Source organism: Ahaetulla prasina, chromosome 7 (assembly GCF_028640845.1).
Source record: "Ahaetulla prasina isolate Xishuangbanna chromosome 7, ASM2864084v1, whole genome shotgun sequence".
Classification (NCBI taxonomy): Eukaryota; Metazoa; Chordata; class Lepidosauria; order Squamata; family Colubridae; genus Ahaetulla; species Ahaetulla prasina.
In genome coordinates, this window is record NC_080545.1 from 91,530,930 (window position 1) to 91,545,701 (window position 14,772).

The window sequence follows — 14,772 nt, forward strand, 5'->3', positions numbered from 1 at the left end:
CTCTGATTCTCACTTTTCATCTGTATATTTGTTTTGTACTCCCATGTTTTTCGGTTTTCAAAACAAACAAATCTGCATGAAAGCATTAAATGGTTTTGCGCACATTTCTCATAGCAGCTGGATTTTTGCTCCCATTTTACCTATTGCACATCTATAAAATGATTTCCTTTTACAGTTTTTAAAATGCTCCTTTTTTTTTTTTGGAGCCAGCAAATTGTAGATTTTGACATGTAAATGTCTTGTGACTGGGATATTTATCTGAAAGTCTAAACCAGCATCAAATGAGAAAGGAATCTATTTCACATCCATTCCTACATGCACTTCTTCATTTAAATCCCAGTTTAGTTATTTTCTTCCATAAAACCATTCATTTGGGGTTAGGGGATTTATTTTCTTTATTTTTATTTTTGGCATTTCATCCTTATTTGCCTCCGCTAACAATCTTCATTTTCTTTGCATTCCTTTGCTTCACACTGATACAAAATGCCCATTAATGCTAAGCACACCTGCTAAAGTGAGACTTTTGTTCATGAAACTCTAGTCTGAAATAAAAAAGTTAATCTTTAAGTCACTGGGACCCTTCCATCGTTTAGCCACTGAGCAGATTGTCTATTTGCATGTAGAGTAGGAATAATAGCCATAGCACTTAGATTTATATACCGCTTCACAGTGCTTTACAGACCTCTCTAAGTGGTTTACAACTGTCAGCATATTGCCCCCAACCATCTAGGTCCTCATTTTACCAACCTCGGAAAGATGGAACGCCGAGCCAATCTTGAGTCGGTGTGGATCAAACTCCTGGCAGTGGGCAGAGTTAGCCTGCAATACTGTATTCTAACCACCGTGTCACCACAGCTCTTTTAATGGCTTATTGCCAAAATTAGAGAAATTCAATATCTCGTATGGATTTCAGGGGAGGTGTGAAAACGACCTGCCACAGAATATTCTGATTCAAGCTAAACATTCTGGGAGTGATCCATCTTCAAAATAAACATAATGAGGACTTCTTCCAAAAATGTGGAAGAATCCATTTCAGGATCAAAACATCGTGTGACAGCATATTTTGCACACCCATAACCTTCAGGAATTATTTGGGGTTTGGTTGTTTTGGTAATGCATAAATGTACAGTAGCCTTCACGTTACAACGGCACAGAAAAAAAAAGAGTTACGACCTTTTTTCAGATTTACGACCGTTGCATCCCCATGATCACATGATCAATATTCAGATGCTTGGCAACTGACTCATATTTATGACGGTTGCAGTGTCCTGGAGTCATGTGATCACCTTTTGCGGCTTTCTAATGAGCAAAATCAATGGGGAAGCCAGATTCACTTAATAACCAAGTTACTAACTTTTCCAACCGCTTAACAACTGTTGCCAGAAAGGTCAGAAAATGAGGCAACATTCTCTTAACAATTGTCTCGCTTAGCAACAGAAATCTTGGGCTCAGTTGGGGTTATAAGTCAAAGACTACGTATATAAGTGCATATTTGAGGTAAGAGAGATAGAAGAAATAAGTCATTTTCTAAATCTCTTTGTCAAGGGTTTCCTTCTTCATCCATCTCACTTTCTTAAACTTGAGTTTCCAGAAAATACCAGCAATACAATTTTCTGCTGTTGAGTTCAGTGGGTCTTAATGCCAAGTATGGGAATTAGAACAATGTCCCAAATGTGCTTTTTCAAGATACAACTGGACTTTCTGGTTTTTCTTTGAAGACGTTTCGCTTCTCATCCAAGAAGCTTCTTCAACTCTGAAGAAGAACTGAAGAAGCGTCTCGGATGAGAAGCGAAATGTCTTCAAGGAAAAAACAGAAAGTCCAGTTGCCTCTTGAAAAAGCACCTTTGGGACAACCATCACCTGGATGATTAAGAATCTCAATAGACAAGTAGATCAATGTTTCTCAACCTTGATAACTTTGAGATGTGTGGAGTTCAACTCCCAGAATTCCCCCAGATAGCATAGCCAGAATTCTGGGAGTTGAAGTCCACACATCTCAAAAGTTGTCAATGTCGAGAAACATGGGAGTAGATAATCCCATCCTTGTTGTACCAATCAGTCATTCACTTTCTCTTTGGTTTCAGTGTTTTCGTGTTAAAATAAATTAAGCAAGGAGATTAACCTCTCGTAATTTTCAGGGCACCCATATGCTGCTCGAGAAAATATTTGAATGTTTTGACGGTAATCGTAGTTCTGTTTATGACCTCTGTTTGCCTTCTACCTTCTACCCAGATATCCTCTCCTCCATCACATCATCTGGTTACTTAAATGATCATGATGCTGTTACCAAGGCAATTCAGGAAGCTCGGCAGATGAAAGAGCAGCTCCGGCGAGAACAACAGGTGCTGGATGGAAAGGTTGCAGTTGCAAACAATTTGGGTTTAAACAACTGCAGAACAGATAAGGTGAGTATCCGAGGGGGCCCTCCTTGAGCTCTGGCTGTGATGTTGTGCTCTTCAGTCCAAATTCAGCTTCAACTTTTGAAGTTGTGGGAGAAAAAAACAAAAACCTTTCAGTAGCTCTAGCTAAATATTATGGTAGTATAATATAATCTTGGTCTTACTGACCTGGAGACAGATTTAAGGATAACAACTAATGTCTTTCTCTCTGCGTTTCTGGGCCCGTGTTGTCTTTTACGCAACTTCTTCTTCTTCCGTGTCTAGATCCAACTTTAAACTGCCAGAATGAAGGCACCTTCTTGGCTTTGTCGTTGGCCAAAAATAACTCATGATTGGTAATGTTTCTGGTGGTAGCCAACATAACAGCAGATAGGCCGGGCTCTTCATATCTCCACATTCACACGGCTATCTGCTAAGAGCCTCTACTTTAACCAATGGCAGGATTCAAATAATTTAACAATCAGTTCGCCCAGGGTCAGGTTGGCCATCGTGGGAGGCATGGCCCATCTCCATCCTCCAGCTCCACTATACATGTGGGATGAACCTTCCGCGATGGTCAACCTGACCCTGGGCGAACCGGTTGTTAAATTACCCCATCCTCCGCTATCAAAATGGATCTTGGGCACTGCACTGCAGTGGAGAAATGGGAAATAGAGGGGCCAGCACGAGGGAAGAAGGAGGAGCAGGGAGAAGACGGAAAGCGGTCTTCTCCTTCCCTGGTGCCGGCCACTCAATTTCTCATTTCTCCATTGCTGCGCAGCACCCCAGGATCCACTTTGATAGTGGGGGAGGGGGGAGGATTTAACAATCAGTTTGTGAATATTGGAAGATGGAACGTTGTATTGGTACTGATTGATGAAGGTTGGATATTAAAAACTATGTACTTTAATGAAGAACAAATACGAACTCAATTGGAAATTTCTGAGATCGGGGAGTTGAGGTTTTAAGGAGTGACTATGGATTATGATTTGTGTTATATTTTAATTTTTGATTGTTAGTTTTATACCCTGTATTTGGTTCTGGGAAGTCCTGGGGGGTGGGGGAGGGGAGGATTTAACAATCAGTTTGTGAATATTGGAAGATGGAACGTTGTATTGGTACTGATTGATGAAGGTTGGATATTAAAAACTATGTACTTTAATGAAGAACAAATACGAACTCAATTGGAAATTTCTGAGATCGGGGAGTTGAGGTTTTAAGGAGTGACTATGGATTATGATTTGTGTTATATTTTAATTTTTGATTGTTAGTTTTATACCCTGTATTTGGTTCTGGGAAGTCCTGGGGGGTGGGGGGAGGGAGGGGAAGAGAGGAGGAGGGGGGATGAGGTAGAAAATGGATTGATGGTTAATGTACAGAGATGATTGAAGATGTATAATCAATGTAAGATCGGAGCTGCCTGGCTATCATTTCAGAATGATGGGAAGGAAGGAAGTAGAAGAGAGAAGGAGGTAGGTAAGAGAAGAGGAGGAAGAGGAAAGGAAGGAAGAGGGATAGAAGAGGGAGAAGAAAGGAGTAGGGAGGAAGGAGGAGAGGAGGTAGATAAGAGAAGGGGAGGATGGTCGTGGAAAGTAGAAGAAGGTAGAGAAGGGAAGAGAGTAGGAAGGGGGTGGTTACCGGGCAGGTCCGATTAATTGTATATGATGGTACATTAAATATGTTATTGGATATGAATGTTAAAGTAAAACTTTTTATAAAAAAAAAACCAATCAGTTTGCCTGAACTGGTGCGAACCGGCTAAATCCCACCACTGACTTTAATATATTGGTTTTACACTTGGGCACTCCAATTCACAACCTATTCAGGCTCTTTTAAGTAGAATAAAGGAGGTCAGTTCATGCCACCAAATCCTCCTTTAATGTTGTTCCTTGCTCTATGGTCTCCTTCCTCCATCTTTTATGTTATGCAACTGAACACTAGCAATGAGCCTCATATGTACGCCGATACTCCTCGCCTCACAACACAACTTGGGACCAGATTTCCGGTTGCTAAGTGAGGTAGATATTAAGTGAGCCATGCCCGATTTTAGAACATTTTTTTGCTATGGATGTTAAGTGAATCACTCTGATTGTTAAGTGAATCACAGGGTTGCATGTTGGAAACCAGCTGCAAAGATGGCATGTTTATTTTTTTAAAAAAAATTATTTATTTGTAATAGGGGTGACATGATAGCAGTGTTCCAATATCTCAGGGGCTGCAACAAAGAAGAGGGAATCAAACTATTCTCCAAAGCACCTGAGGGTAGAACAAGAAGCAATGGGTGGAAACTAATCAAGGAGAGAAGCAACTTAGAACTAAGGAGAAATTTCCTGACAGTGAGAACAATTAATCGGTGGAACAACTTGCCTCCAGAAGTTGCAAATGCTACAACACTAGAAGTTTTTAAGAAGATGTTGAATAACCATTTGTCTGAAATGGTATAGGCTTTCCTGCCTGGGCAGGGGGTTGGACTAGAAGACCTCCAAGGTCCCTTCCAACTCTGTTATTCTTGTTTTTGCTGTTGTTGTTGTTGCTGCTGGGATGATGATGATGATGATGATGATGATGATGTATCCCGCCGTGGAGATCATGTGACTCCAAGATGCTAAAACACATAAATACATGCTGGTTGCCAAGTGCCAGAATTTTGATCATTTGACTGTAAGGGCGCTGTGACTGTTGTAAGTGCGAGGACTTCCTGTAAATCACTTTTTCTCAGTGCTGTGATAACTTTGAACAATTGTTATGGAATGGTTGTAAGTCAAGGACTACTTATGTTCAGTGAGGAAATGTATATTCAGCTATTTGCAAACAATAATTGATAATATTCACAAAATACACCGTTCAGCATCGAGGGCTGTTAAACAGCTTTGAAATGCAATTTTTATCAAGTTCATACTTCCCAAAATGGATGCAGTTAACATTATTTGTCAGGGAGAACATGCTAGAAGTGATAACTCTCTTCAGATAACTGGAAAGATGATACAGAAAAGGAGGCTTACCTCATTCAAGTGTGCAGGATATAGAAAAATGGATTTAAGATATAAAGAAATCCTAGTATGAATTTTGACAATAGCAATAGCACTTAGATTTCTATACCACTTCACAGTGCTTTACGGCCCTCTCTAAGCAGTTTACAGAGTCAGCCTGTTACCTCCAAAAGTCTGGGTCCTTATTTTACCCACCTCGGAAGGATGGAGAACATTTAAGGGTACTCCTTTAAATGCAATAACATTTTTTTTAAAAAAGGGACCACTATCCACTCTCTACGTTGCCATGACTTGGAAGGTCGCAACTCACAGAACGTAGAACATAGAATAATAGGGTTGGAAGGTACCTTGGAGGTCTTCTTGTCCAACCCCCTGCTCAATCAGGAGACCTTATACCATCCCAAACAAATGGCTGTCCAATTCCTTCTTAAAAAATTTTCAGTGATGGAGCACCCGCAACTCCGTCAGGCAACTCCTTCCACAACTTGGAGCACCCACAACTTCCTGAGGCATGCTATTCTATTGATTAATTGTTCTCACCAGTAGGAAATTTCTCCTTAATTCCAGGTTGGTTCTCTCCTTGATTAGTTTCCATCCGTTGCTTCTTGCTCTGGTATAAGAACTTTGGAGAAGAAGTTAATTAAATGGGCCGCGGTGTGGCTCAGGCTGTAAGATAGCCTGTTATTAAAACACAGCTGCCTGCAATTACTGCAGGTTCTAGTCCCACCAGGCCCAAGGTTGACTCAGCCTTCCATCCTTTATAAGGTAGGTAAAATGAGGACCCAGATTGTTGGGGGGGGCAATAAGTTGACTTTGTAAATATACAAATAGAATGAGACTATTGCCTTACACAATGTAAGCCGCCCTGAGTCTTCGGAGAAGGGCGGGATATAAATGTAAACAAAACAAAAAAATTTCCCCTCCCACTTCTTTGTGGTAGCCCCTCAACTATTGAAAGACTGCTATCAAGCCACCTCTAGACTTCCTCTTCATTAGACTAGACATACCCAGTTCATCGTGTTTAATTAATATCACTTCTCCTGCGAGCCCCTGGTTTAGTAAAATAAATCTGAATTTAGTATGTTGTATGAAAGCAGTGATGAAGTAGCTTAGGAACAGCTTATTTCTAGTAAGGTCTTATTTTGGGGGAAATACGGTACTAAATTCATCCATCTGGCTGACAATCTTAATTGGGGTTTATTTTTTGGGGTAGGACTTATATTACGAGCATCCTGAAAAATCATGCTAGGACTTATTTTCTGGTTAGGTCTTATTTTGGGTAGAAATACGGTAATAAATGCACCCAACTGGCTGACAATCTTAACTGGGGTTTATTTTGGGGGTAGGGCTTATATTACAAGCATCCTGAAAAATCATGCTAGGATTTATTTTCCGGTTGGGTCTTATTTTTGGGGAAACGGGTTTTCCTATCTGGATATTCAAGGAGGAAATCAAAGCGCAAACACATTTGTTTTTTGTTTTTTTTCCCTGTCCCTTTCTCCAAAATTCCCCATTAATCAGTTCATAGAAAGAATAACACGGGGAATTAATGACTGTGTTAATTAGAGCAACACCCGTGGAAACAGTCCTTTGATGGCGCTGATATCATCAATAATCTTAGGAATAATCGCAGTGGTAGCTGCAGTAGCAGCAGCAATTGTGGTAATAATGAGGCAAGATTACAACTTTACAAATTGCAGCTCGGGAGTGCGTAGACCCTAATATTTAGTTTGCGCCGTCCAAGATTAATTGGATGTCTAGGAAACTTAGACAAGACCTGGGCCTATTGACTCACCTTCAATTAAACAATCAGGATTATAAACAATGTGCAAGTTGCTTTAGTGCCACCGCATTCCCTTGGCAAGAACTATTGAGTAGCCGGTGACGGGAGCCACAATAGTTAGTGTTCTTGGCAATAATCTGGAATACTGTCTATACACTGATAAGCAGGAGTTGTTATTTGAACAAAGAGGCTTTGGGTCAAAGCAGAAATGGTTTACGCTGCAGATAACATGTCTGGTTTATACAGTTTAATAGCAGCTGCCAGGGTGGTGTCGGACATCTAAAAGGGAAAATAAGTACCTTTTCTGATTCAGATCTATCCTGATTAATAGCAGTTTCTTCTCGGCTCCGGTTGGAGCCAGAAACCGAAAGCTTACAGGCACAAAGCTTGTTGGGAATTATTTTTTTTCAACCAACCTACAGCAAGGAAGGAACCGTTTTCATTCCTTCCCTGTTCCTTTCTGAAACTACTGTTTAAAAGATTAAATATTAAAATCAGGGCTTGCAACTATACATTTGAGTTTGTCTCTTTAATAATATCTAAACCAGGCATGTCCAACTTTGGCAACTGTAAGACCTGCGGACTTGAACTTCCATGGCTGGTTGGGGAATTCTGGGAGTTGAAGTCCATAAGGCAGTGGTTCTCAACCTGTGGGTCGCGACCCGTTGGGTCAAATGACGATTTTCCAGGGGTCGCCTAAGACCATCGGAAATATGGGAAGTATACTTGCGAGTCGAAGAATTGCGCTCCAACTGTTGACTCCACAAGCCAGCTGCAGGCTCTTCAAATCGCTAGCCGAATTCGGCTTCAGGCGTGATGAATTAAAAAAGAGAGAAATCTTTGCTCTGATGTCTCCCTCTCAAGCCAGGTGCAATCACTCCCAATCGCTAGCCTAATCTGGCTTCAGGCGCGATAAACTTAATAGGGGAGGAGTCTCCTCTTTAATGTCTCCGTCCTCAAGGCAATCGCAAGCAGTTCAGATCGCTAGCCAATACGGCTTCAGGCGCGATAAATTCAAAACGAAAATAATTTTACGGTTGGGGTCGCCACATCGTGGGGAATTGTATTAAAGGGGTCGCAGCACTATAAAGGTTGAGAACCACTGCCATAAGGCCTTAAAATGGTCAAGATTGGACACCCCTGATCTAAACCAAGCTCATTATCCATACACTCTGGATGAAAATAGCCAACCTTTCTCAAGTGCTCCAAGTAGGGCAGTGCAACCAGGGGTGGGTTTTGTCGTGTCCCACTCCTCTGCTGACGGCCGGGTCAGGGAAATCCGAATCAGGCGTGCCTCTGCAGCTCTGCCAAAGTCCTAGCAAAGTCCTCAAGGTAGGCAGGAGACCAGAAAGTGACTTCAGCAAGATATGTTTAGACTTTGCCTGACTCAGAGAATGCCAGAAAGCAGGTCCTTTATATAGGCCATGGGGTGTGGCTCCATGACTCAGCACTTATCCAGGCCTGCCCCTCCCTTCCTTCTGTTGCCTCCGTCTATCCAGTCTTCTGACGCGAGGGTCACTCCAGTCTGCAGCTGTTGGCAATTGACCTCCCTCAGGCTCACATGCTGTGGAGGAGGGGGAGGGGTCTAGTTGCTCCGTTTGCCTGGGCATGGAGCCAGAGCTGGGGGCTGGAGATACTTCCTCCTCTTCAGCCTGTCTGGACATGGAGCCAGGGCTGGGGTCGGGAGGCATACTAGGACATTCCTCCGTGTTCGGAAGCAGATAAGAAGGCCCCGGCTGTGGTGAGATTGGACGAGACACTACAGGTTTGACTTACCTTCACCATCTTTCGCCACAGGCTCGCTTCGCACGCGCTTTCCCTGCAGGCACCCGGCCTTCCCTGCACGCGCTTTGCTAAGGATAAATTTCCTGACAGTACGAACAATCAGTGGATTAATTAACGGTTTGCCTTCAGAAGTTGTGAATGCTCCAACAGTGGGAGTTTTTAAGAAGATGTTGGACAACCATTTGTCTGAAGTGGGGTAGAGTTTCCTGCCTAAGCAGGGGGTTGGACTAGAAGACCTCCAAGGTCCCTTCCAACTCTGTTATTCTATTCTATTCTATTCTATTCTATTCTATTCTATTCTATTCTATTCTATTCTATTCTATTCTATTTATACAGGATGATCCTTGAAGTATCTGGGTCCAAATGGAAAAAAATGCTTTATTAGCTGAAGAAAAGTTCTTTGTTAGATTTTTTTTTCCCTGATGCTAATTCTAACCACTTGTTGATGAAGCCTTGTGAAGCTATTGGATATGTCTTGTAGCCACATCTCAAGCCAGGTGACTTAAAAAACTGCCACAGATTTGGTCAAACGAATTTGGTTATGGAAATGGTTGCCATAAGACATGATGATAGGCATTCGCTCTAAGCGACTACGTCAAATCTATCGGTGCCCGGTATTCTTGAGAGGAAGATGAAATCTTCAACTATAGGTAGTCCTCGACTTACAACAGTTCATCTACTGACCATTCAAAGTTACAACTGCACTGAAAAAAAGCGACTTAGGACCATCTTTCAGACTTATAACCGTGGCAACCTCCCCGTGGTCAGATGATCAAAATTCAGATACTTGGCAATCTCATATTAATGACGGTTGCACTGAGATCCCCTTTTGCGACCTATTGACCAGCGAAGTCAATGGGGAGGCCAGATTCAATTGTGTTTAACAATTGTGTTACTAACTTAACACAGTGGCACAGTGGTTAGAATGCAGTACTACAGGCTACTTCAGCTGACTGCCGGCTGCCCGCAATTTGGCAGTTCAAATCCCACCAGGCTCAAGGTTGACTCAGCCCTTCCATCCTTCCGAGGTGGGTAAAAGGAGGACCCAGATTGTTGGGGGCAATACGCTGACTCTGTCAACAGCTTAGAGAGGGCTGTAAAGCACTGTGAAGCGGTATATAAGTCTAAGTGGCATCGCTATTGCTATTAACAACTGCAGTGATTCACTTAAAGAACTGTAGCAAGAAAGGTTGTAACACGGGGCAAAATTAACTTAGCAACTGTCTGGCTTAGCAACAGTAATCTGTGGTCGTAAGGCGAGGACTACCTGTACTGTACCATAGCACTGAATTTTCCTTGTCTGGAGTCACAGTGGGACAAAGTTAATGGGTCGCTTGGAGACTCTCTTCTCTCTCTCTAGTAACTTTGAGAAGGAGCTTCTGGGCTTGACTGATGCTTGATTGATCCAGCAGGGAATTTCCTGGGTTCTCAGTTCTGATTTGCGCTTTTAATGGCCGGTCTTATCATTCACAGAGAGATACACTAATACACAAATCACAGTCCCTTTGCTGGGCCACCAGTGCCCGGTGCAGGCATGCTAATTGTAATCAGAAGCAGGCCGTGTAATTACTTTCTCTTCTCTTCAACTTCAGAATCCATGCGGTGTACGTGTTCTTCCTAGCCCACCTTATTTCAAATCCCCAGTTACTTACGAGCCTCATCAAGCAACCTTAGGCTGGTCATAATTTCTGACCTAACTTTACCTCATGTGGTGATAGTGACACCACAAAGGGGAAATTTTCTGTGGAAGAAAGGCACGTGAGCGTGATAAATCAAATGTAGAATACGATTTTAAACAGGCTCTGAACATTTTAATCCTCTAAGGGAAAATATTTATAGCTCAGGGTTGAATTGTATGGTCCTTGGTGCTCTCTGAGCTTGGATGTTTTCTCGAAGACGTTTCGTTACCCAACTAGGTAATATCATCAGTGCAAGAAGGTTTGCTGTCTTTTTATATATAAGCGGCTTGCCCTGTCAGTATTGCTGGCAGTGTTCCTGGTTCCTTGTTTAGGCCGTTGTTGAGTGAATAGGTAGTTTCTTGATTCGAGGCATTGCTTACCACCTAGTGTTAATCCTACCCGTGCCTTTTCTGCATTCTGCTGGGCAAGGCTGGTTGGGTTCACTATTTATTATTTATTTATTAAAGATTTAGATCTGACCCAATTTCTATAGAGATTGGGCATTTGGGTTTTTCATATTGGCCAACGGATGCTTATGAGATGCCAAGCCCATGGGTTTAAATGAAAGTTAATTTAAAATTATCAGTTGAAAAAAATAATTCATGATCTAAACTGGGGAGGTATGCTCCATTGTTACAGGCAGTCCTTGACTTATGACAGCTTGGTTAGTGACTGTTCAAAGTTACAACGGCATGACCATTTTTCACACTTATGACCATTGCAGCATCCCTGTGATCACATGATCAAAATTCAGGCACTTAGCAACTGGCTCATATTTATGACGGTTGCAGTGTCCCGGGGTCATGTGATTCCCCGTTTGCAACCTTCTGGCAAGCAAAGTCAATGGGGAAGCCAGAATCGTGTTACTGACTTAACAACTGCCGTGATTTGGTTAACAACTGTGGCAACAAGTAAAATGGCACAAAACTCACTTAACGACAGAAATCTCAGGCTAAATTGTGGTCATAAGTCGAGGACTACCTGCATTGTACTCTAGCCATAATCTTTAGTAGAAGTTTGCCTACTGAAGATTATGGCTACAATAGGAAGCAAGGACTGAAGTCCGAGGAGATCCCAATAAAAGTATAATTCCTTTCTCTTCTGCACAGTGAGAACATATCTGAGAATCTGGATTTTTTTCTCTGTGTCTATATATTATTTTCCCCGGAGGCTCCTTTGTGAAGTTTTGTGATGGATTTCTGCCCCTTGCTGAGTATGTGAATAGACTTATTGCTACCACTTTCATAACATTGAAAATGGAGATCTGTCACTGATGAACAAAGAAAAAGGATCCTGAAAATATTCTAACCGTAAAATGGCAGAGTTGTGTTTTAAAGGTACAGTTTGTGAGAGACGCAACTGTCGGTGTTTTTTAGGTATAACTGGCTCCCATCTTTGAGACAGAGAGAGAGAGAGATGATAGAGAGACAGACAGATAAGAGGGAGGGAGAGAGCTAGATAATAGATAGATGTTAGATAGATAATAGATAGATAAATGACAGATAATAGATAGATATAGATGATAGATGGATAGATAGATAGATAGATAGATAGATAGATAGATAGATAGATAGATAGATAGATAGATAGATGGATGGATGGATGATAGAGAGATAGAGATGGTTGATGATATATATATATATATATATATATATATATATATATATATATATATATATATATATAGATGATAGATGATAGATAGATAGATAGATGATAGATAATAGATAGATAGATAGATGATAGATAGATAATAGATAGATAGATAGATAGATAGATAGATAGATAGATAGATAGATAGATAGATAGATAGATGGATGGATGATGGATGGATGGATGGATGGATGGATGATAAATAGACAGAGAGACAGACAGAGAGAGATGATAGAGAGAGAGAGAGAGCATATCAAATGAATAGGCCACAAAGATTATGCTTTTTAATAAAATAAATCTTTCCTGAAAGATGCTACCAGTCACCTTTTGATTCTCTACCTATCAAAGTGACCAAACAGGATACCAGATTAGATAAAACACAGGAGAATTTTTTTAAAAAAAAAAATGAGGTCCTGTTGTCAATCTCTACATAGTTATCTGCTCTGTCCTGTTCACTTGGAAATTGGTCAACTCATGAACATTCAGGGCTGTGCCCTGGATTCAACCTCCTTTGGTTGGTCTCAGTGTTCTATCAATGGAGCCTTCCCAGTCTATTCCAGATTTATAACTGTTAAAAAAAGATGAAAAACTTAGGTTGTATGTAGTCCTCAACTTACAACCATTCGTTTAGTGGCCAAAGTTACAACGGCACTGAAAAAATGTGACTTATGACCCCTTTTCACACTTACAACTGTTGCAGCATCCCCATGGTCATGTGATCAAAATCAGGGGGGCCTCTGGTGGCTCAGACTGCTAAGACAGTCAGTTATTAACACAGCTGCTTGCAATTACTGCAAGTTCAAGTCCCACCAAACCCAAGGTTGACTCAGCCTTCCATCCTTTATAAGGTAGGTAAAATGAGGACGCAGATTGTTGGGGGCAATAAAGTTGACTTTGTATATAATATACAAATGGATGAAGACTATTGCTTAACACAGTGTAAGCCTCCCTGAGTCTTCGGAGAAGGGCGGGATATAAATGCAAATTTAAAAAAAAATTTTGGACAACTGGTTTATATTTATGACGGTTGCAGTGTCCCGGGGTCAAGCCATCAACTTTTGCAACCTTCTGAGAAGCAAAGTGAATTTGGAAGCCAGGTTCATTTAGCAAAACTCACTTAACAGCTGTCTTGCTTAGAAATGGAAATGTTGGTCTTAATTGTAGTCAAAAATCAAGGATTACCTGTATAGCAATCTATAGTAATCATTCAGGTGAACAAGGTTCCAAATGCTATGAGAGATCAGAAGTAACTGCAAATCTTTTATTTCTGATTTTCTCCCCAGGTATAAATTTTGACCATTAGAAGATTATTTCCATCCTCTCCTCTATCTTTTTAGCCATATCTATCCTAGTTTTCCTACAGATCTGTGTAACTTATTTATAAATACCATTGAACACCTGTTGGAAGATTAGTTCTACCAACACGCAAGAAATAAATTCTTCACTTGTGTTAGTGATATTTTCCTCTTTGATAAAATTGAGGGATTTGGTTTGGACGGTACCGCAAAAGGATGAGTCCACAACTGGCTAGATAACCACATTCAGAGATTCGGCGTTATTGGTTGTAGACATTGAAGGGTTTATCTACTATATCCTGCAGATCGGCCTTAGGGCCAGAATTATTCCACCTTTATATTAGAAAGCAGGATAATGGGATAAATGGGCTACTTATCAAATTTGCTGGTGACAAATTCATATTGAGGCAATGTTGTGTGTGTGTGTGTGTGTGTGTGTGTGTGTGTGTGTGTGTGTGTGTGTGTGTAAATGAGATTGCAGTTCAGTCGGAACAAATTGGGAGTCTGGGCTAAGAGGAAGAAGATATCCTTCAGCCAGAAGAAATGTAAGGTATGATATTTAGGCAGGAAATATGTAGACCAGCGGTGTCAAACTCTCATCGTCACGTTGTCATCATGTGATGTATCGCGACTTTTCCCCCCTTTGCTAAACGAGGAGTGGGCGTGGCCAGTGTGTGACGCTTCTGGCCCGTGGGCCACAAGTTTCACGCCCCTGATGTAGACACAGATGCGAAGTGTGGGGATTCATGGTTTGGAAGTAGTGTCTTGGAGAAGGTTTGGGCCATGGGCTGTAAAGAGAAGAGCAGACTGAGCTGAGGGGTGGAGTTAAGTGCATTATCAGCCTAGAGTCATTATATTCCCACAAATGATCTGTCCAACCCTTCTTGTTCTTGCTTTGGCAGACATGGTGGCTGGATGATCTTGGCCATTATCGTTCTTTCACAGGGTGGTAGTTGTAGGGAGAACAGGATGTAGCAATAGCACTTAGACTTATATACTGCCCCCCACCACTCTCTGGGCAGCCCCCAACAACCTGGGTCCTCATTTTACTGACCTCAGAAGTCTGAGTCAACCTTCAATCAGTGGTGGTATTCAGCCGGTTCAGACCGGTTCAGGTGAACTGGCCATGTTTTCTAAGACACATGCATGCAAACCACGCGCGCGACGGGGGGCTCAAACCTTGACAACTTTTAAAACATTTTCAGTACA

The 14,772-nt window shown here is 41.6% G+C and overlaps 1 protein-coding gene across 3 annotated transcripts in view; it reads left to right on the top strand.

The window, feature by feature from the left end:
* The window catches only part of SOX5 (SRY-box transcription factor 5), a 623,404-nt gene that overhangs the window by 528,087 nt on the left and 80,545 nt on the right, over positions 1–14,772 (top strand). For all 3 annotated transcript variants that reach the window (XM_058191770.1, XM_058191771.1, XM_058191772.1), the window contains exon 11: positions 2,233–2,405. In XM_058191770.1, the coding sequence (XP_058047753.1) occupies positions 2,233–2,405 (173 nt within the window). The remainder of the gene's footprint in view (positions 1–2,232; positions 2,406–14,772) is intronic.